The sequence below is a fragment of the Trachurus trachurus genome, assembly GCF_905171665.1.
Source record: "Trachurus trachurus genome assembly, chromosome: 22".
Lineage (NCBI taxonomy): Eukaryota > Metazoa > Chordata > Actinopteri > Carangiformes > Carangidae > Trachurus > Trachurus trachurus.
This window is the reverse complement of record NC_139907.1, coordinates 30,075,676-30,099,359: the sequence shown is the minus strand read 5'-3', so window position 1 is coordinate 30,099,359 and position 23,684 is coordinate 30,075,676. Positions and strand designations below refer to the sequence as shown.

At 43.7% G+C, this 23,684-nt stretch overlaps 1 protein-coding gene across 1 annotated transcript in view; it reads left to right on the top strand.

Annotated features, from left to right (window-relative positions):
* atp10d (ATPase phospholipid transporting 10D) overlaps positions 1-23,099 on the top strand; it is a 43,721-nt gene extending 20,622 nt beyond the window's left edge. The window contains 18 exon segments of the mRNA XM_083998291.1: positions 862-993; positions 1,092-1,204; positions 2,397-2,649; positions 5,171-5,388; positions 6,171-6,356; positions 8,920-9,580; positions 10,764-10,870; positions 11,931-12,057; positions 12,184-12,368; positions 13,252-13,558; positions 13,656-13,732; positions 14,911-15,036; positions 16,123-16,215; positions 16,217-16,324; positions 19,076-19,156; positions 19,276-19,380; positions 19,481-19,662; positions 21,984-23,099. Of these exon segments, the coding sequence (XP_083854417.1) occupies positions 862-993; positions 1,092-1,204; positions 2,397-2,649; positions 5,171-5,388; positions 6,171-6,356; positions 8,920-9,580; positions 10,764-10,870; positions 11,931-12,057; positions 12,184-12,368; positions 13,252-13,558; positions 13,656-13,732; positions 14,911-15,036; positions 16,123-16,215; positions 16,217-16,324; positions 19,076-19,156; positions 19,276-19,380; positions 19,481-19,662; positions 21,984-22,182 (3,260 nt within the window). The 3' untranslated portion in view covers positions 22,183-23,099.
* The last annotated feature ends 585 nt before the right edge of the window (positions 23,100-23,684 follow it).

Below are 23,684 nucleotides of genomic sequence, written 5' to 3'. Positions count from 1 at the left end.
ATAGAGTTTGTTTTCCACCCCGTCCTCTCAAGGTGCTCTGCAGTGACTCACTGCCCCTCAGGACTGTTGTCAGGTTCAAACAGACAACGTATTGACTGTACAGTTGTTTCACTCTCTGTCTTTGTCTCTTCACCTTCATGAACTTGTCCTAACAGATTATTAATTAGCATGATGCTCACTCCTAACCCTAACCCCAAGAAACTTGACACTAACCCCTCAACACAGAGCTGAGCAGTTCCCAGGTGACTTTGCAAATTCTGCAACATTCTGTTGGCTGGAAGCTTAAAAATACATTCAGTGACCACCTATTATCCAAAAGCCATGAGAAAAACAAGGAAATGATTTAACTTCTTTACTCCTAGAAAAAAACTAATATAATTTATTTTACTGGAAACAGTTTAAAGCTCAAGCATTAATATTTTGTTGGTACTTGAAGTACTTAAAGTGCAGTGGTATGTTGCATCATGCAGTATTTGTTCTTAAGGTATGGAGGAAAAGTGCTGTTTTTTTGTTACCTGAATACATTTAAAGTCATTTCTATTTAATCAGTGTACATTTTAGTCATTAACATTAAAAACACTCTTTTTGGTAGGATAATAAGAGTAAAAGGGAAAAAAACTGAATTCCCCAAAATTAAAACGGAAAAAACGTAATTTGGGAAAAAATAAACCAGATTTTATAGGGCCCTATGTAGTGAGCTTTACTGAGCTGAGCCTGTGCTGTAATCAGCTGGCTTTCTTGTGTACGTCTTACTGTAGTTCAGGATTGGAAAGGTTGTGTAAACTCAGCTACATTTCCAGTTTTGCTCATGTAAATACTGCAGCGTAATGATGTGATTGTCATGCATCTGTGTGACTCTAGGTCATGAGACCAAAGCCATGATGAACAACAGCGGGCCGAGGTACAAGCGCAGCAGGCTGGAGAAGCGTCTCAACACAGACATCCTGTGGTGTGTGGTCCTGCTCATCATCATGTGTCTGATTGCTGCTATAGGTGTGAACAGCACTGACACCACACAGCTCTCACCTCACCACACACTCACTTCAATCAGTGCTGGGTGGTCAGAGTAAGAACATCCTGGTGTTTTTCAGGTCACGGCCTCTGGCTGAAGAACCTCAGAGACCCCGTGTTCCAGATCACTGGGGAGACAAATCCTGCCCTGGCTGGATTCTATGTCTTCTGGACCATGATCATTGTGCTGCAGGTCTCCTATCAACCATTATACACTCTGATTGAAGCACACACTGGCTGACTGACTTGTTTCTTGCTGCTTACAGCTCGTAGTCTCATGATGCTCTGAGTGATGTGGGATTGTTTGTTCACATACTGATTAGATAATGAAGGTCACGAGTCGGTGTGCTTGCATGTGACTGGCCAATGTGATGTGTTGCTAGATGATGTGATATCACTAACACAGTGTTCTGTGATGTTGTCAGCTCTACTGCACCACCACCACTGAACCCACTGAAATGAATGTGGATCATGCAGTGTTTCCCCTAAATGTTTTCAGGCCTGGTGGTACCCACGGAAAAAACTCTAAACAGACGAGGTGTGTGGGATGGCTTATTGGCGCAGTCGGATTCGGTCAGGTGGCGCAGCAGTCTGTAATTTATATCAGCATTCAAATACTGTATATGTAGGATAGGATAGTCTAATGGCGGATGTTGCCCCCACCCCCCTTTCTATTAATGCTCATGCTTGAGCTTGACACCGCTGACTTGTACAAACAGACATGTCTTGTGATTTTGAGCCTACAGTGGGAATGACAGCTGAGAATATTACTCTTATATTACCCCCCACCCACACACACACACACACACACTCTTAAATATGAAAGGAGGCTTAAAAATACCCAGACCATGTCTGTTCTGATGATACAAGTCAGTTGTCTTGAAATGTGTGTTTCTCTTCCATAAAACACATTCTACATCTCGTCGGAGAAGTCTTTCCACATACCGTCGTCCTTCACTTTTCAAACAGAGCAGAGCGCCGTCCGTCGCCCTCGCTATATTCTTTCTTTATTTCGACGGCCTCATAGTTAGCTTGTCACCAACCTTCAACATCCCATAATATGCTTGCGCTCTCAGCAGTGGTACTGGCAGCGTTACTAGTAGGCAACAAAGCAGGTTAACTCGCGTTGCTGAACAGCGCTGCACAGAGGCTCCCAAACAGAACTTATTGATTCCTGAATGAAATACGTCACTTATTTTTGGCATCTTAATTTTTTTGCCCTGGCGGGGGCTCTCCTTGTATTGTACGGTTGTTGGGGAAACACTGTTATGTTTTTCAGAGTTGCCAGCTGACATGAAAACAACATGACGTTGACTTGTTTCTCTGTGTATCTGTGACATGATCAGTCACAGCCGATCAACATGGACTCTGTTTCTGTCCAACAGGTGCTGATTCCCATTTCTCTCTACGTGTCCATTGAGATTGTGAAACTGGGTCAGATCTACTTCATCCACAACGACTTGACCTTTTACAATGAGCAGCTGGACTCCAGGATCCAGTGTCGGGCCCTCAACATCACAGAGGACCTGGGGCAGATCCAGTACCTGTTCTCTGACAAGACCGGGACTCTCACAGAAAACAAGATGGTGTTCCGCCGCTGCAGCATCTTCGGGGTGGAGTATCCCCATGAGGACAACGGTAAGCTCCATGTGGCTCACATAGGAATCATCCAATCAGGCCAGAGGTCCTGCAGCAACGTGGAGAGGTGCCTGAGTGCAGATAGAGAAGTCAGAGCTGCTTTTTTTTATCAAGGTATTTTTATTTAGTTTTACAAGTTATAGTTTACAATTTAACATAGGTCCAACAGAACACACAGGAAAAAAAATAAATAAACGAACCGTAAATCCCATCCACCCCCCACAAATACCAGACATACAGAGTTCACAGTATGAAATAAATAGTTCAATATGCACAACTCACATAGCCAGATAACAAAAACAAACAAACAAACAAAAAAAGGAAATACAATAATAAAGATGACTGAGGACAACAACACAGGTTTACAGTGCTATATTCTCTGCCTCCACATCTTCAACAAACGTTAAGAAAGCCTGCCATATGTTATAACATTTTCTAGTAGACCCCCTGATTGTGTATCTGAGCTTCTCCAACTTGATATGGTACATGATTTCCCTAACCCAATGAGTGTATGTTGGAGGTGCTGGGTCTTTCCATTTCAATAATATCAGTGTCCTAGCTGAGAGCAGAAAGCCACCATTATTCTTTCCCACATCTCTAGATGGGAGTCTATCTGAGTTACACCAAAAAGTGCAATGAATGGAGACGGTGCAAGCCTTTTCGCAAAGATCTTAGAAAAGGTCTCAAAGATGGGCTGCCAGAAAGCACAAAGCTTTGGACATGTCCAGAACATGTGTAGGAGAGTGGCTGGATCTGGCCCGCATCTATCACAAGTGGGGTCTATATCAGCATTGATCTTAGAGAGTCTAACTTTAGACCAGTGCAGACTGTGTATAATTTTAAACTCAATGACAGCATGTCTAAGACAGATGGAAGATGAAAAAATTCCCTGTATTATTTTGTGCCAAGTGTCGTCTGTGATTGGCTCATTTAAATCTGTCTCCCATTTATTTTTGAGGAGGTCCAAAGGCATCAAGTTATGAGAATATAGTATTTCGTATACTGTGCTAATAGTTCATTTTCTGACTAGTTTACAATCAAAAATTGAATCCAACAGGCCAGTTGGAGGACGTAAGGGACAACATATAAAGTTTGAGAATACAAAATTCCGAAGTTGCAGGTATCGATAAAAATGTGACTTGGGAATGTGATATTTTTATACCAACTGTTCAAAGGAGGCAAAGCTGCCACCAATATACAGATCAGACAGTGATACCATACCTCTTCTGGACCACATATCGAAGACCCCATCTATTAATGATGGGACAAACATATGATTCAGTGCAATTGGTGCAGCCTGAGAAAGACCTGTAAGTGCAAAGGATCTTGTCAATTGGTTCCAGATCTTGATAGCTGCTCTCTTTGACAGCAGCTCAAGTGTACAAGTGCATGAGCAGGACTGGTGCCACCCAGCAGCATCCATGGCCTGGCTGTCAGCGCCATCAGCTCCAGTGACAGGTCTTATCAACTGATGCTAATGACTGTTAACTCTGCCAGGAAGCTGATGACAGCACAGAAACAAAGTGTCAGCTGTGGAGTCAGTGTTTTGTCAGTTCATCACAGTGACAGGTCGTCTCTGGTCAAATGATCAGCTGATCACTTCACATCAGAGTCACAGTCACACTCTCTAGGTAAAGAGGAGAGTGCTAGTTTTCAGTCTTACAAGAGACGTGTGAACAGGACACTCTGAGCCTCTGATGTCATGAAAACACCATTAATAAGACTAGATGTATCAACCCAGATGTGTCTTTTGGCTGGACCATCTGAATGGTCTTTTCCCATTGGCTGTTCTTTCAAAATTATTCAGATTAAACAGTATATGTGACATCATTTACATTGGATCCACATCAGTTTCCAACTACTTAGTGTGGTCTAGTGTGGGAGGGGCTTCATTTAATCTCCTGAATAATGTTACAGAGGCTGGTTACATAGAGGAGACACTTAAAGTCAGATAAAACTACATCTTACTCTGTCTTAACAGCAACATGACAATGTTTATGATGATAATAAATGAATAAAATGAACACATCCTGTCCCAGACCTGTGGACACCCTCAATGATGAGTTGATTTTACATCACAGATCTGAAGTCAGTTTGTAGTTTGTCTGACCTTCCTCAGCTGGTTGACCTGATGGTCCACAGCTCAATGACTGTTGGACCTTTTAATGCCACACGATCTCTGGTCCGGTTTAGTTGAGGTGTTTCATACCTCTCTGTAGCTACATTCTCTCACTTTTTGCCTGAAATAAAAAAACTTGGTAACACTTTATAATAAGTACACGCTATTTAGCAATTTTATTTAGTAAAGCATGAATGACTGAATTCATCATTTATAACACATGAATACTCATTAGTGTGTAGTTTATAAACACAGTTAAAAATTGTTAAGCACTAACTGTATTTATAAACTATATACTAATGAGTATTCATGCGTTATAAATGAAACATTCAGTATTTATTAATGCTTAACTGATGCTTAATAGTGTGTACCTAGACTGCTCAGCATGTGTGTGTGTTGCAGCTCGGAGGCTGGTGATGTACGAGGAGAAGCAGCAGCGGTCGGCCGGTCAGTCGGCCACTCTGAAGTCAGGCTGCAGTGGGAAATCTCTGAGCTGTCGCTCCCTCAGCTGCAACCGCAGCTCCGTGTCGCTCCACACGCTCACTGCTGAGTCAGAGGAGGAGGACGACCAACTGTCCAATCACGTCCAGCCAAGGACCAGTGCCTTCTGCAGCCGCATGGTCAGACACATGTTCACCTGCACCACAGACACAGACATTTTTACATCACAGATGCCATTTGAATGGATTTGGGACTATTTCAGTTTTTTCCAATTGCTAAAACACAATTTTGCAAACTAGGCTGGTTTTTATCAAAATACTTAACACAATTCACAAAACCACACACCAAACTGCAGAATACCTCTTATATCCTGCTAAATGAAGCACTGCAACCAAAACTACATATCATTATTGAAATCAAACGTTTGCACCAAACACACTTCATTCATTTTTCCAGATTTTTGTCCAACCAACTACACACTGGTGGGCATAATGAAAAACACTCTCATCTCTCGCCAAAATACTAAAATAGTTCTAATTGTAGAGAATTCAAGACAAGTCAGTGCAACATATGCACAGCAGATAGATTTACATTGGAGTGAACAAAACTACGCTCACAAAACAGTAAACTGAAAATGAAAATATAGAAAAACTCTGACTCTTCCTCCCCCTCTCATTCTCATTCTCCCCCTCCCTCTTCCTCTTCCTCTCTCTGCAATGTCTTCCATTGTTGTTGTAACAAGAAAAGTGCTTACCTGTGGTCTTTTAGTGCTTACTTCCTGATTGAAGTGGTAACAATTAACCATTGAGGTGTTTGACCAGCTCATGTAGTGTCATTATGAATGGCAGTGTTTTGAAATGACAAACATGTGACTTTATTTTAGAGTGTTGTGTCTTATGCAGACAACTGTGTTCAGTGCTTTAAAAAGTCCTGCTGTGTCTGTGTCTGTGTCTGTGTCCAGGAGAAGGAGGTGGTCCCAGACCCCGCGCTGCTCAGGAAGTTGAACTGGTTCTGCTCTCCTGTGCTGAAGGAGGGCTCCTCTGGGACCCCGTCCACCCTGGAGCTCACCTACATCACTGACTTCTTCCTGGCTCTGGCCATCTGTAACAGCGTGGTGGTGTCGTCGCCCAGCCAGCCTCGACATGAGGTGAGTCACAGTGAAGATCCACTGAGTGAGCCACTGTGTGAATCCTATACAGAGGAACCTTCACTCTGCAGTGTGGTCACATTCTATAAATGTCATGGAGAGAGACATCACAGCTTTCTGTCTCATCTGCTTTCTAGTTTTCAGCAGAGTTTGACCACCACAAACCCTCAGGAATGTGACATTGCTCTCATTGCTTGAGCTCCAGATCTATGAATACACATTTCTTCACTTTCACATGTGTGCACTTAAAATCATGTTGAATTTCTAGTTAACAACATCACAATACTAACGATGACTACAAATAAATGTTCACTAAATACACTAAGGTTGAGTTTTCCCTACTGTAATAGCAGGAAACTATGTACCTGTATCTAAACCTCATCTAGCTCCGTTTTTATTTACAGTTGTTCACAAGTTAAAAACTGTTTTTGAACCTCCTGCCCTTTTCTCACAAGTGTATTACAGTTTTTCTCAATTGTTTACACACAATTTCTGGTACTTGAGACACAATGGCCTCAACATGTAACTCATGCACCGACCCCCTGAACCAATTCTGCTAAACTACAAGCACAATTCCTGCTTTACACTCAAATTGCAGTTCTAAAACACACTTCTTTCAAAACACTACACACAATTCTCTGCATTTGGATCAATTTTCATAAAGAAAATCTCTTGTTTTCACGAGTAACACACTGTTATTCAAAATTCTAAAGTTACTTTCCCTACTATGCACACTGACTCATCACATGGGTAAACACCTGTCACACAGTTTTACAATTAGCAACCAGAGCTTTAGCATAAAAGGGAAACAGGCAGTGATGGACTGACACCAAACAGAGAGAGGCCACACATAACACAAACACACACACACAGACACACACACCGATATAGCAGTGATCATAATGATGATGAGAAAAGAAAATGCATTGATCACCAAAATTGCATGTTGATGGAAGGATTGGAACCTGGACTAGAACAAAGTCTTTGACTACAAAGAGAGCTGCTCTACTAGGTGAGCTACATGTTAGTCTCCTCCCATCAAAATTATGTGTTCAGTCTTTCAAAATTGTCCACCCATATTGTTTTTTTTTTGTGGTCACATCAGCACGGCTGCATCGTCATGCAGCCACCTATGTCACTTCTTCACACATTTCATTTGTTACGGTGCATTTGAGTGTTCTGAGTATAAAAACAATATTCTAAAATATTTTTAGACATACTGTCTGTAGTTACTGTAAAAAAAAAAAAAGGGGGGGGAAAAAGCCTAAGTCATTATGATGAATGGAGTAGAAGTGTTTTCCATTCATCACAGTGTTTTACACTGAGCACATCAGTGTTCAACTGGTTCTTATAAATGTTTATTCATATGATGGTTTGTGTGTGTCATATGAGACTAAAATAGCATTTTGAGAATAAATAACATTGTTTTGAATGTAAAGTTTCATTTTGCAGGAGAAGTGAGGGGTTTTGCCCATTGTGTGTGTGTGTGTGTTTTTGGATTTGTGTGTAGAGTTCTGAGAGTATGAGGCATACTTTCAGAAAATGTGTGTAAACAATCGAGAAAAACTGTAACACAATAACACAAAACTCTTTTCTCACACTACATTCACTGTGCTTACACCGGAACAGTGTTTTCAGATCTTGCACTTATCAGTCAAAATAGAAACACTGCTGGGCGGTCATTACACACTACACCAGAAAAGGACAGCACAGTGTTCAGGGCGTGGAGCTCATGGAGAAATGTTTATTGATCACATTACACTATAGCACATGCATTTTCCGTCTCCAAAAGTAAAGTCAAGATTTCACAATTGAGTGGATGATGGTGGACACAGAGAATCTGCTGCCTGTCTCATTGTCATTCTGTGCACAAGGACACTGCTCTATGACAAAAGCCTGAATCTCATCAGAGATGACCACTTCCTCACATATTGGTTTTCACATCATGAGAAACAAGTGTGATCAATTTTGAGTCGTTGCGTTTAACAGATGACACGTGGTTTATTTGTGTTTATGTGTTGCCACCATTATGCATCACAAGTGCATCACAGTGACAACAGTTTTTTCTTGCATGAGAATGTGTTTAGAGTTTTGCAAAAGGAGTGACTGAGATCTGCAAATAGTGTTTTACTAGGTGAAGATAGTTTATGGTTTTGTTCAATTCAGTGACTGATTCCTACAACAGGAATTAGTGTTTGAACAATTCAGAAGAACTGTAATAGACATTTTAACAGCTCAACAGTTTCTAGTTGTAATTTATTTCTTATCTTATTTCAAAATGTATGTCTATTTGCTTTGTGTTTGACTGTTGGGTCATGAATAGTTAGGTTTAAAATAAAATTAGTGGCGATAGTGTCTAATTAAATCTCCTTAATATTTATCCTTGAGCTCCCTGTGATCCCTCAGCATCATTAAACCACCACTGAGTCTGTAGCCTTCAGGTGCATGGTTTGTTACCTAATGTAATGTAATGTATGTGATGGGGCTTCTGCATTGAACAAGTGAACAAGTTCCACACACAGCTCTTTACACAGTCTTGCTTTTCCTTCCTCTTCTCCTCCAGGTGCCTGAAGCTCGTACTCCTCTCAGGTCTCTGGAGGAAATCAAGCTGATGTTCCAGCGTTTCAGCTTCTCTCCGTTCTCCACGCTGTCCCCTCCCCAGACCAAAGGCAGCCCCCGCAACTTCACCAGCAGGCTGTTCACCTGGGGGAAGGCCAGCTCCTACGCCGTCTCCTCGCCCCCCAACAGCAGCTCAGATGGCTCGGAGCCGGCCCCGGAAGGACCCCTGGACCCCTCCCACCTGAAGGACTCGTCTCCTGGAGAAGAGGGAGGACACGGCGGAGCGGCAGAGGCTCGAGGGACGGACGAGGACGAGGATGAGGACACAAAGACAGAACCTGACGTTCCCAGGCAGGGTGTGGAAGTGGACTCTGATAATGAGACTGATGATGAGCTGCTGTACGAGGCGGAGAGTCCAGACGAGGCGGCGCTGGTCCACGCCGCCCGGGCCTACCGCTGCACCCTGAGAGGACGCTCCGCAGAGAGCCTGCTGGTGGACCTGCCGGGGATCGGGTCTCTGGCCGTCCAGCTGCTTCACGTCCTGCCCTTCGACTCCAACAGGAAGAGGATGTCGGTGGTGGTCCGACACCCGATCACAGGACACGTGGTGGTTTACACTAAGGGGGCCGACTCCGTCATCATGGACCTGTCTGAGACACCTAAAGGTAATTTACAGCAGGAGCATGAATGAAGTAGAGCCCACACGGTGCTGACTGAAGACCTCTGTTGTGTGTGTATGTGTGCATGGGCGTGGTAGTGGGGGGAAAAGGGGACCTGACTACCCAGGGCCATTTTTTTTGTGTGATGTTTTTATTTCGAATGAATTGAGCCCTCCAATTAATTGGTGTCATAATTTATTTCAAATATATTGATAACATCACAAGAGAATGAACTCCGTGTCACAGTCCTCCCAACATATTGGACCTTCTGGGGGCCCCCTCTTGGAGGCGCTGTCGTCATGCCACCCAAAAAACATAAATCGGGGTATCAGAAAAAGAAAGAAGGCAGAATTAGGGGAATAGTTAGTTAAAGGGATAGTTCAACATTTTGGCAAATTGGCCCAATGCCATAATCCCTATAGTTTTAGGATAAGATTTGTTACCTTTAATTGTCGGTGCAAGCTATTTTGTAGATCGGCGGAGATATGATGTGAGATAATAACGGAACAAGTTGTCTTTGAGGTAAATGCAAAGCCAGTTTAGTGCCGAAAAGAGATTGCTTGCCGAAATACTGCCCCCGACGGAAACGGCTTTGTATCCCACTCATCCTGCACACTCTGCCTTCCAGCTGCTCCCCTCTGGGAGGCGCTACAGGACAGTGGCCTCCAAAACAACCCGCTTCAGAAACAGTTTCATCCCCACTGCAATAAATATCTTGAACTCTGTTCACCGTGGAACAAGCATGGCATTATAAGTTGTAATTGTGTGTTTGTCTATACATGTTATATGTTTGGAACCTGTACCAATGAGCTGTACTGAAAGCAAATTCCACCAGCCTGGCTGTGTGGTCATTAAAAGAATCAATCAATCAATCAATCAATAAATTTACCTCAAAAGCAACTCTGTGCTTCATGCACTGCATGGATAGGGGCCCACTGACATTACGAGTGTACAGGGCCCAGAATTTGGTGCTACGCCCCTGTACTGTATGTGTGTGATGTCTTGATGAAGAGAATGTATTCTGAGGGTACCGGAGGCGGGACTAGATAAGCTATTGCTTCTCCCGCTGTCCCTTTCGGCCATGTGACTGTATGACTTAAACTGAGATGATGTGTGATGAAGTCTGATTTAACTAACATGTCCGAAATGAATGAATAAATAAATAATAATTTAAAAAAAATGTGTTCAGGTGCAGCTGCAGCTCAGGAGATGCACGCTCACATCAAAGAGCAGACCCAGAAACACTTGGACAGCTACGCCAGAGAAGGCCTCCGCACGCTCTGCTTCGCTAAGAAGGTAAGACTCAGCTCAGAGAGCTTAGACTATCATTAGTTAACATACACAGCAGTGATATACAGGCCCATGTGCTTTTGCATACCTACGTTATTTGAAATTTCTATCTTTATCTGCATTTTGCTCTGGAGCTCTATGTATAGGTATTTTTTGATTTTTTTTTCTTTCTTTCCATCTAGAACGGCAACATTAATCGATTAATCACACAATAATTTGATTATTAAATTAATAAGAGATTAGAGATTAATTAGATTAATCATTTAAATAATTGACAGATTAATCGATAATGAAAATAATCATTAGTTGCAGTCCTACTTCCATCTGCTCTTGGAAAAAGCAGCTGCAAACTTTTGGCTTCAACTAATGTCACTAGTCCAACCCTCTCTCTAATCACTCTAACCTATTTCAGTGATGTAAGACAGTGACACACACAGGTGAATCTGTAGTTCATTGATCTGTACAACCAGTTACACTGAAGGTCGTATACAATTCTGTGGGCCACATCAGATTAAAGCAGAAGTAAGCGGAATGTTTGTGTTAATATAAGTCTTAAATAGTTGTATCTTCCGACAGCAATCACTTCTATAGAGTGTTTGGTCTGAAACACGGGTCTGTCAGTCACTCTGCTCTGCTGTAAGCCGAGGAGAAAACGTTCCTTGTATCCTACAACCTTTATCCAATGAGGAGAGAGAACGGCATAAAGGGGCGGTCCTCTCTGTGTGTGCAGCCAAGGGATGTGCGTGAATGTGGTGACGTAGGGACGAGGACCAATAGATCCATGACGAGGGCGGGGACTGCTAACTCCATCGGCTGACAAGAAGTTAGCCAAAACGACCGGATCGCTTACTTCTGCTTTAATACGAATACATATTACTTTATTAACACCATTAAAATTGGAGTTTTAATTTCCTAGGAGGCGCTGTGTGTTCTTCAGGTTGATACTCAGATGGAAGATGAAATATCAACTTGCTATAACTCTGATGTCATGCACAGTGTTTGATGTGGGACAGACTGTCCCTCTGACAGTGGGACAGGGAGTGACTGTGTGCTGCTGTCCTGGCAGGTCCTGGAGGAAGAGGAGTATGAAGAGTGGATAAAGAGCCACCTGCTGGCAGAGAGCAGCATAGAGCACAGAGAGGAGCTGCTGCTGGAGTCTGCTCAGAGACTGGAGACCAACCTGACCCTGCTGGGTAGCACAGCCTCACCGCAGCTCACACCAGCACCAGCACGGACCTGCTGCTGCTGCTGCTGCTTTCATACCTGACAGCAGGAAGCAGCACCACTCAAAGTGTGTGTGTGTGTGTGTGTGTGTTCAGGTTCCACGGGGATTGTTGACCGGCTGCAGGAGGAGGTTCCAGAGACCATCGAGGCTCTTCAGAGGGCTGGGATCAAAGTCTGGGTCCTGACCGGAGACAAACAGGAGACAGCCATCAACATCGCCTACGCCTGCAGACTGCTCCATCCCAGTGACCAGCTGCTGACGGCCAACTGTAGCAGCAGGGTCAGTGTGTGAGGGCTGCAGCCTCCGCTTCTGGCTTATTAAATCTATCTAACGCTGATGTCATTTAAGTCGTTTTAATTGGTTTTATCTAATTAATATGAAGTCTTTGAAATGAAAACTGTACTTAAAGGAGAATTCCGGGCATTTTTTACCCCTTAATCGTTGTCCTGATGGTCACCCAGTGTTGGTGGAGCAAAAAACACCACTAAAATTGATGCAGGCAAACCAGAGTTACACCATGGCTAGACGGCGCTAAGGATGGTGACAACGCTAACCTATGGGGGCAATTCTTTCAACCACAACAAACACTCTATGGTACATGACTGGAATCATTATGACACACCCAGCATCGAGCAGTGCAGTGGTAATGTCCAAAATATCTCCGACCGTTTATTTTTGTAAAGAAATCATCCCAAGAAGGACAAAGTGTTAGTTTGTGTGTCGGGGAGAGCAGGCGCTCTGTGATTGGATAGTAATGTCTTTCCAGGATGTTTCAGAGTTCGGCTGTCTGAGGTGAGTGGCTACATGCAAAAACACAAAGTTTATACTGTTTATACTGTACACTATATGAGTTCAGTGGTGTCTCTAAGGATTCCAGTCATGTACCAGAGATATTTGATTGTTTTCTGAGTGTTTGTTGTGGTTGAAAGAATTGCCCCCATGGGTTAGCGTTGTGGCTATCCCTAGTGCCAGGTAGCCATGGTGTAACTCTGGTTTGCCTGCATCAATTTTAGTGGCGTTTTTTGCTCCAACCAACACTGTGTGACCATCAGGACAACGATTTAGGGGTCAAAAATGGCCGGAATTCTCCTTTAATTGAAGAGCTCTGAAAAAACAAATAAATCCTAAGTGCATGTGCCATATAATTGTTGTCTTCCATCAGGAGGCGTGTGCAGCCCTTCTTGAGGAGCTGAGGCTGGAGGTGCAGGGTGGAGAGGATGGTCTGACGGAGCCGACTGCAGCGGGGACAGAGGAGGACACGTCCTCCTCGTCCAGCAGCACCGGGAGCTTCATCCTGGTCATAGACGGACAGACACTGGACTGGGCCCTGCAAGAGGAGCTACAGAGCCTCTTCCTCCAGCTGAGCTGCAGGTGCAAGGCAGTCATCTGCTGCAGGTCCACTCCCCTGCAGAAGAGCCAGGTGGTCCGGCTGATCCGGGACCATCTCAGAGTCATGACCCTGGCTGTGGGTAAGGAAACACGTGTCGAGTCATCCAGTGTTACTGACAGACTTATCTTCAGACAGTAAGTCTTGGAGGACAGTGACACGTGTCTTTTGTCCCGTAGGTGATGGAGCTAATGACGTGAGCATGATTCAGACAGCTGATGTGGGCATCGGGATATCTGGTCAGGAGGGGATGCAGGTGAGGACCGCTACACCAGTCTTCACACAGCACAGACCAGCTCTGCAGAAACATTTTATTTACTACCTCATTGAGCTGCAGCAGTGAGGACTGGTGTCTGCTGCTGAGCTCTACATTGACTTTACAGACTGCTAGAATTAGGATGTATGTCTGATTTAGTTTGTATGTGTCATCGTCTCCACATGAAGCTGATATTCTATCAGCTTCATGTGGAGACGATGACACATACATATATATTCAGATCCTGTCTACACACAGACAACATTAATGGTATTATGTCAATATGACATCAACAGATCTTACCTGATGATGTTTGTGACTTCAGGCTCATTGACACAACATATCAGATTCAGAATCATGTTTATTAGCCATGTGCAGACATACAAGGAATTTGACTCTGGTTTATCACACATAAAGACATATATATAGTAACAACTGAGCAATAACACAATACAACAGTGAACACGTACAAGTACAAATAGAATTGAGTAAAGTGGCAGGTGGATTTAGGTAGGACAGTTGGCAGTGCAATGAGATAAATAATAAATACTTGATAAATATACAGTATATCTATGTTATTTACAGCAGGGTTGTATTGTAATATCTATAGTAGGCAGGATATGGCAGTGGGACATGAAATTATTCAATGATGAGGAAGTGGGTGGAGTGATATCAGTTGGTTATTGACCATCATGTATGACAGAATCGGGTGTTGAACAGAGTGACGGCCTGTGGGTAGAAACTGTTCTTGTGTCTCGTTGTGTTGGCATACATGTCTTTATATGGAACATAAATAAATATAAAAGCAGTAGTTTTCCAGGTTATTTAAATCGATATCTTTCTTTTTTTTTTTTTTACTACATCCTGAAGGACACAAGTCTAACTCTCCACTCTGATCTATGTGTCTATGTGTATTATCCCTGTGGGTTCATCAGTCTGTTGTGTGTGAAGCAGTCAGAGCATCTCTTCCTGAGCACTGTGGTATGTTGTGTGTGTGTGTGTGTGTGTGTGTGTGTGTGTGTGTGTGTGTGTGTGTGTGTGTGTGTGTGTGTGTGTGTGTGTGTGTGTGTGTGTGTGTGTGTGTGTGTGTGTGTGTGTGTGTGTGTGTGTGTGTGTGTGTGTGTGTGTGTGTGTGTGTGTGTGTGTGTGTGTGTGTGTGTGTGTGTGTGTTTCCTCAGGCTGTGATGTCCAGTGACTTCGCCATCTCCAGGTTTAAACACCTCAGCAAGCTGCTGCTGGTCCACGGTCACTGGTGCTGCTCTCGTCTGGCTAACATGATCCTCTACTTCATCTACAAGAACGTGGTGAGTCACCATCCAACTCTGCTTTCATAGCTACACACTCACAGCATTAGCACACAACTGTTGTAATTACACTTCTTCTAATCACAAGTCACATTCACAGCCCTCTGTCATCACACACCATTTTGCCCAGTACATTTCCTGTTTTTGTGACAGAGTGATGCAGCTATGGAAGCACTAAAAGGCAAAAGAGATTTTTTTTTTTTTTGCCAGGATTTTTCATTTGTGAAAACAATTCTGGAAAAGCAACTAACAACCATTCTTTTTTTTTTAAATTTAAATTTAATTTTTTCTCTTTCTTTTTTCTTTTTTTGTTATCAATGATTTATTTGTCTGTGGAGACAGCAACAGTTGCACACAATAAACATAATTTCATTTTTTGTGTACATAGAATGCACAACGTAAATAAGTAACAATAAAAGAAAAAACGAAAAGTCACCGCAGTGCAGTGAGGAGGAATGGAGCGTTACACTGATGCTGCATTCACATGCAGTCAGGCAGACGGCCTGATATACGACATCACCATGAAAACATATTGTCACGTGTATTGTTTTGCCTCGTGCTGACGGACCACTTGTTTACATAGAGGCTTGTTTATGCCGTTACGTGCAGCGGCTGTCGTCCGTCTGCCGTCTGCCCAATTTCACGTGAATGCAGCATGAAAAATACGATTGAGTTGCTTGCAATATACAACCGCAACGCTAGATGGGAGGAATTCCTACACAATGCACCTTTAAATCATGTCTTTGAGCACACCTGCAACTTGAGACCATTTATTCATGTTCTTCTCATTTGCACCATGTAGTCGGGCGGTCGATAACTCCAAATATCCAAAACAGTAAGAGCCCATGGTTTTCCACCTATAGCCACTCATTTCTTTGCTGCTGTTAATCCAGCAAAGACAATCTGAATCTGTGCACTTTTCAAATGCAAATAGAGATATCATTTAGCAAGAGTATAGCTGCGGATGGCAAAATATTGAGGGATAGAAGCAACGAGAGTTTAGAAGTGAGCATACTCCAAAACTCTGATACCTCTAAGCATTCCCAGATGAAGGAGAGTCCTGATCCCTTGTCTCTCTCTCGGCAGATGTATGTGAACCTGCTGTTCTGGTATCAGTTCTTCTGCGGCTTCTCGGGGAGCGTCATGACCAACGCCTGGGTCCTCATTCTCTTCAACCTGAATCTTCACCTCCGTCCCTCCTCTGGTCTACGGCGTTCTGGACCAGGACCTTCCTGCAGCCACTCTGATGGCGCTGCCTGAAATCTACCAGAGCGCACAGGGCTCCAAGGTGACTGCACACACACACACACACACATACACACACACACACACACACACACACACACACACACACACACACACACACACACACACACACACACACACACACACACACACACACACACACACACACACACACACAGTCCACACACTTCCTACAAAACTTTAACCGCAGGGCATCACTGTCTTTCTTTGGGTATTGGCATGTCTCACCACCGGGGGGCAAACACAGTCACCTCATGTGTGTGTTCAGACACTAAATTTCATTTCATTTCATTTATTGTTTATTTGTCGAGGACAGTGCACATTAATGAACAATTTAACGCCGTGGCGTCTTGTAAGTGTGCCGGATTTAGCTCAAAGCTAGTTTCCGTCCGTCCAAATTCCTGTTTGCCATGGCATATACAGTATAAGAGTGAATGCTATGTATATGCTAATGCATGAGAGTCAATTCATTGTAATATCAGCTGAGCCACTTGTTGAGGACTGACTGAGTTAGGAATGTGCTGTTTGTTTTGACCAGATGATCAGGGAGAGTTTATGTCTTTGAAAATGTCAAGAAGATATTTGCCTTGTTTCATTGTTTTCATTGTCAGTGTTGTTGGTAATATTAAACTTAAAGCCCCTACAAGGACCTTTAAACTGGATGTGCCAAAGTCTCTGGTTTCTGCTGCTGTCTCTGTGTGACCTACAACAGCTAATGAGCCCATTGGTGTGAGGATCAGCTGGTTCTAAATAGTGAAACCAGGAGGCAGTGGTCGGGTCGGACCACAGACCAAACCATTTACGGCGCTCAGACCCGGAGACAGCACACGTGGCAGGGCTCAAGACCTTTTTGGGGTTTTTTTTCTTTTCACTGTATATTTACATATCACTGTCACTACACAGACAGTGTGCAGCTTCTTGCAGCAGGAGACTCCTGCAGACCATCGTGTCGTGCCACAGCTGCTCCTCCACACCGGAGACAGGCGGGACAGCTCGGTCTCACTAACCTCAGTGGTCCTGGTGCGCCACAGACCCCGTCTGTCTGACCTCACACTCCGTTAGACCACACAGTGTTTTGTGTGACCTGAGGACCAGGCCGACCTCCTCGGTTCTCCTCATCGGCCTCCAGTTGCAAACAGCTGGCGGCTGGTTCCTGCTCCAGCTCAGCCGAGTCTCTCGCTCAGCCCGCTCCCTGTCCTGCTAGGGGCTGTTCTAAAGTATTTTAAATACTTTTCTAAAGTAATTTGCCTAAAACTGCCGACAAAAAAACGTTAGTCTGGAGCCCTGACACGTGAGCCAGATAAACGTCTTACGCGCTAGAGCTCATGGGAACTTTAGTCTTCATTCTGGTAAAACACTACTGCTTTTGTCGCTAAAATCAACACAAAATGAAAGTTCTTTGTAGAGGCTTTAATCTTTTCACCATTTAAAGCAGAAGTAAGTGATCCGGTGGTTTTGTATAAACGAACAGTTAAAATCCTTGACAAGAAACCGGTACATTCTCATCATTGTCCAATATTAAGAAAATATAATCTGTTGAGTTGGGACAATTTGATTAAATATGTAAATGCCTGTCTTATGCACAAGATTATATATGGTTCCACCACGCCTCCGCTTAGTCAGTTTGTCAACATAAGAACAACTGCATATGGGTTCACAAGAGGTGCAGCAAGAGGAGACTGTATTATTCCATTTAGGAAAAGTTCGTTTAGTCAGTCTGCATTCTCTGTTAGAGCTGCACTAGAGTGGAATTCCATCCCAGCTACTATTAGAGACCTGAATACTTACAATCTATTCAGAGCTCGTTTGAAGAGATGGTTGATTGGTGCCCAGCTCTGTCAGCACTAGTTTTTTATTTTTACACCTTCCTTCCTCTCTCCGGTCCGTCTGTGCTGAACCTGTAGCCATCTTGTTGTTGTCTGTCTGCCTGTGTCGGCATGCATGTCTTTTTGTCGTGTCGTTATATTGTGTATGCATGCAGTTTGTGTCTGTGCTTCTGCTTTGCATGCTGTGGTGTGATGTGTATTGCGTCATGTGTCTTTGCTGCATGGGGATGTATTGATTATGTTTTCTGATTGATGTTATATATGTTCTTTTGTCAAGTTGTTAATTGCTGTGCATGTTTGTAGATTGCCTTGGCTAATAACTTTGTAATTTTAATCATATTCATATTCTGTTTTTAGGGTGACTTTTTAACATCCGTCTGGGGACTACAGATGAAAAATAGCCTCTTGGCTAATTCTGGCGCATTTACAGTGATGTTATTAATGTGCACTGTCCCTGTTTTCAAATAAACGTATTATTATTATTGGCTAACTTCCTGTCAGCCGATGGAGTTAGCAGTCCCCGCCCTCGTCCCTACGTCACCACATTCACGCGCATCCCTTGGCTGCACACACAGAGAGGACCGCCCCTTTATGCCGTTCTCTCTCCTCATTGGATAAAGGTTGTAGGATACAAGGAAAGTTTTCTCCTGGGCTTACAGCAGAGCAGAGTGACTGACAGACCCGTGTTTCAGACCAAACACTCTATAGAAGTGATTGCTGTCAGAAGATATAACTATTTAAGACTTATATTAACACAAATATTCTGCTTACTTCTGCTTTAACATCAGTGTCTCCTGCATGTAAGCAGTGAGCTGGGAGCGGCTGACTGTCATTGTAGGACTCTTTGTTGTGTGTAGGTGCTGCACTCTGTAGAGTAGAGTGGAGCATTAGACAGAACGTCACTTGGCTTGTGTTGACACTAACAGATGGATCCTGTGTTTGTGCAGGTCTACATCCCCCGCATGTTCTGGATCACAGTCCTGGATGCGTTTTACCAGAGTCTCGTCTGTTTCTTTGTCCCATACTTTGTAAGTGTCTGATCAGTCGTCCTTTATTCCATGTGCAGATCAGCTGATGTAGCTGTCTGAAGACACACTGACAGCCCATCTTCACCTCACACAGTCTAATGCAGTGTTGTTTGTTTCAGGCTCTGGCGGGTTCAGACGTCGGGGAGCTGGCCTTCGGTTCTCCCATCAACGCCTCAGCTCTGTTCATCATCCTGCTGCACCAAGTCCTGGAGAGTCACACTCTGGTCAGACACACACACATCTGCATCTGCACCACAACCTGTGTGACTGTGTGTCCCGGAGTGTGTGGTGGAGCACAGTGTGATCCTCTGTCTTGTCTTGCAGACCTGGATCCACACGCTGGTGCTGGTCCTCAGTGCTGGTTCCTACTTTGGCTTTGTGCTGCTGTTCAGATGCGTGACCTGCAGCCCCCCCACCAACCCTGTGGGGGTGGAGACGCTCCAGATGTCCCAGCCACTCTTTTACATCATATGTGCTGTCACCACGGTGACAGCTCTGTTACCCAGGTACACACACACGCACACACACACCCTCAGATACACAACTGTAAATGTGCATACAACCACACACACACATATTAACCCGCCCTCCCACACACACACACACACACACACACACACCACTGCTCCCTGGTGTGAGGAATGTGTCACAGCTCACCAGGTCTGTTTCCAAAACATCGGCCTCATGCAGCTGCTGCCTCACACACACACACACACACACACACACACACACACACACACACACACACACACACACACACACACACACACACACACACACACACACACACACACACACACACACACACACTCACACACACGCACGTGTCCTCTGTGTTTATCAGTGCATGAGATGATGAGACAACATGCCGGTACCAGGGCCCAACACCAGCAACAAACAGCCTGAGGAACTGAAGCAGAACTGAATTGAAATCACATCATGACAGACAGACTGATCTTGACAAACATCAAATCCATTGAAATTGGAAAACAGTTTTTTGGCACCCCATGCATCAAGAATCACTTAGCAGTGTTTCCTCTACATTCATTTAGGAGTGGCGGGCCGCCATTCCTTAAAAAGATCCCAGTGGAAACACTGCTTAAGCTGCGTTCACACCGGACCTTTTTATTTTTGTCTCTGTCGCTCGTATCGCTCCAAAACAATCGCTCCGTCGCTCGGCTGCATTCGCTTGTCAATTTGGCACAGACTCGCATTTTCGCTTCGATGGCGTCATGCCCACTGCCATGTGCCTCTGTTTACACCGGCACCACCGGGATTACGGCAGCCAATCAGCGCTGAGCGACGAGCGACTAAATACTAGAATACTAAACAAATCCTAAAAGAGCCATTAAAAACTTCAAATTGATTGGTTCCATAAAATTACATAAGAAACTTTGAGTATTGGCTCATTTTGGTTCCAGTGATCCACTAATGAACGTCATGCTTTTTATTAAAAGACACAGTTTTTGTTGCCGTGCTTGGTGTCTGTATAAAGCCAGCACATTTGAAAGTTCTTCAGGGACAAAACAGCCTGAAGATCCAGGTTCTCAGCCAGGGAGGGAAGGTCCAGCTGCCTCCAGAGAGCCAGGAAGTACAGATGCAGTCCTTCACTCTGCAGAAAACTTTTGTCCACCACTACATATCATATCATGGTGAAACCTGTGATTTACACTGCTAAACACCAGCACTATGAGAGATCTGTTCACTGTAACAGAAGAGACAAGACAAGAGCACTTCACCAAATAATAATAAAGTAATGCACATGAGGCTCAGGTGATGGTGCTTCAAGTGGTGGACAATCTCAAAGGACAAACACAGAGTGTTGTCCCTCTGGAGGACAAACCACGGAGTAACCACACTATGTAACTATTTATTCCAGTTTGAGTTGTGGTTTGATTCTGTAGTCTCTGTCATCAGAGTTGCACGGCAGCCCTGAGAACTCAACACTGTGCAGCCTTCAGAAAACATCTTCATGTGACAGCAGCAACACACACACACACACACACACACACACACACACACACACACACACACACACACACACACACACACACACACACACACACACACACACACACACACACACACACACACACACACACCACAGTGGAAGAGTCCTCAGGAGACAGTGGAGCGGGGTGGGAAGCACTTCAATGAATCATGTACCTGTTTTAGTTTAGTTTAGTTTAAGTTTATTTCGGACATGTAAAAAGAAATAAAACATAATACAGAAATGGACAGACATAAATAAAAACTTTGCAAAGACAACATATGAACAAAAAAAATAAAAAAAAATAAATTGAAAATAAAGATGATTTGATTTTTTTGTTTGTTTGTTTTTTTTCATATCCGAAAAGGAGTGGGAAGAAGTCAAACTTATTTACTCCCACCCCTTATTCATAAATTATCTATCAAGTTATCTAGTCATTATAGTCTATACAATAAATTACTTTAAGAGTTATTTAACTGGATTTATTCTAATTCATATACATATAGATGTATTCTAACATATGATTACTAATCTTTATCTCTCTATATAGTCATATACATATGACTATATAGAGAGATAAATCAACCTGTAACAACCTGTGTGTCAGTTTGAGTATTTACAGCATTGATGAAGATGTTTTCTGAAGATGACAAAAACCTTACACTGCAGCATCAGAGCAGCAGAACATTACTAAATCATTTTATCTGCTCAATTTATTTAGACTGGTAGATGATAATGTGTGTGTGTCGTTCCACAGCTTTAGAAACGGAATCAGAATCAACTGTGTATGTTGGACGTGTCCTCTTTGTGGTTTGTGACACACTCTCTGTCCTGCAGGATGTTGTATCGAGCCGTCTACAACACCGTCCACTACTCGGCTGCTCCGGCGTCGGCTCAGAGGGACGAGGTGGACTCAGAGGAGTACCACAGGAGGATGAGGCGCTGGAACCTGAAGCACTCTAGAGCCAACAACAGGCTGGCGGTGTGTGCAGACAACCCGGGTCTGGAGAGCAGCACGGCCTCAGTACTGTCCTGACCACACACACACATGCATCTTGACCTGACAGTTCAGAAGAAGCTGGATTTAGCAATATTCTATGGTGCAATAAAAAAGTCTCTACATTCAGTCTGTGTTGTACTGTTCCTCTGTGAACACACACGGTCTGCAACAGGTCAACAGCAAAGGGACTCGTGGCAATCTTCATCTAAGAAAGCCATGTTTTGCTAGGTGAAGTATGATAGCAGGTGTTAACACCGGCTCACAGTGTGTGACTGTCCTGTGGGTCCACGTCAGTCACACTACAGCTGAATGGAATCAATTTGGATGTTACGTCTTAGCCTTCATCTGCCTCCCGTGGCCTTCTGGACTGGATGTAGAAGCTGCTGCTCTGAGACAAAACAGGGCTGTAGTATCACTGCTGTGTGGGATCCAGGTGTTACCACTGAGCTGATCCTGGAACAGTCTGTTCATCTGCCGATTGTTGTGTTTATACCAGAGAAAATGAATTTGTAATATGGTCCTACTGATTGTGTTTGTGTTTTTAATATTTTAACGCTGGATGGAACCAAATGAAAGTGGAGTGTGGTTCATTATTTATTCTGCAGTTTAACCTGCAACACGTCACTCACCCACACATCCAGTCATCACTGTCCCACCCTCCATCACCACTCATGTTTACAGACTGTTGTCATGTGACACAGTCGTCACCATTGGTGACTGAAACTAGATCAGTGAGAAACAGGTCTACTGATGATGGGACAGAAAACCTGAGCACTTGAGGTCAGCCAGTTTAGAGAAGTGACCTTACTCCCTCTGTCTCTGAGTCTCAGTGAACCAGGGGAGGAAACTAAACCGTAACTTTGACCAGAACCCTCAAGATCTTTCCACAGAAGATGTGTCCACAAGCCACTGATGAGCATGTTTATGATTCAGATGATTTGTTGGATGTATGATGCATCAAAACTCTGGGACCAGTTTGTACAAATGTTTGTGTCAGACTTTGCAACAATGAAATAAAACCTTGTTCAGACTTTGTGTGATCTGTGTAGTGTGTGCCGACTGACCTGTGTCCATTTACCTCCTCTACCACTTTACTACTAGAAGAAGCATCTGATGGTCTGGTTTTACATCTGGACCTGGGCCAGACTCAGACTGTGGAACCAGGTGTATACTGGGCCAGAAAGAATAGCAGTAAAACTGCTGTTCCTGTCTGAGATGTGTAATGAAGTCATTGTGTTGGGTTTGAACTGGCCCAGTTGTTCAAAAGGTGTAATCTGCATAAAAATTATCCGGATTTTGAAATCCCCTTTTTTGCTATCCAGGATCACGTAATCTGTTTTACTTTTATCCCAGTTGTTCAAAGCAAAGTTGGATTGGATCAGTCTGATCCAAATCCAAATTTTCAAGATTACCAAATCCGGATACTGATGCTCTAGATGGGACTGTGCATCACACTGAAGGCTGATTGGTCTGTAAACAACAGGTAGAACAACAGCATGAGGTCTCTCAAAGTGTGTTTATTTGAAAACGGAGTGTAT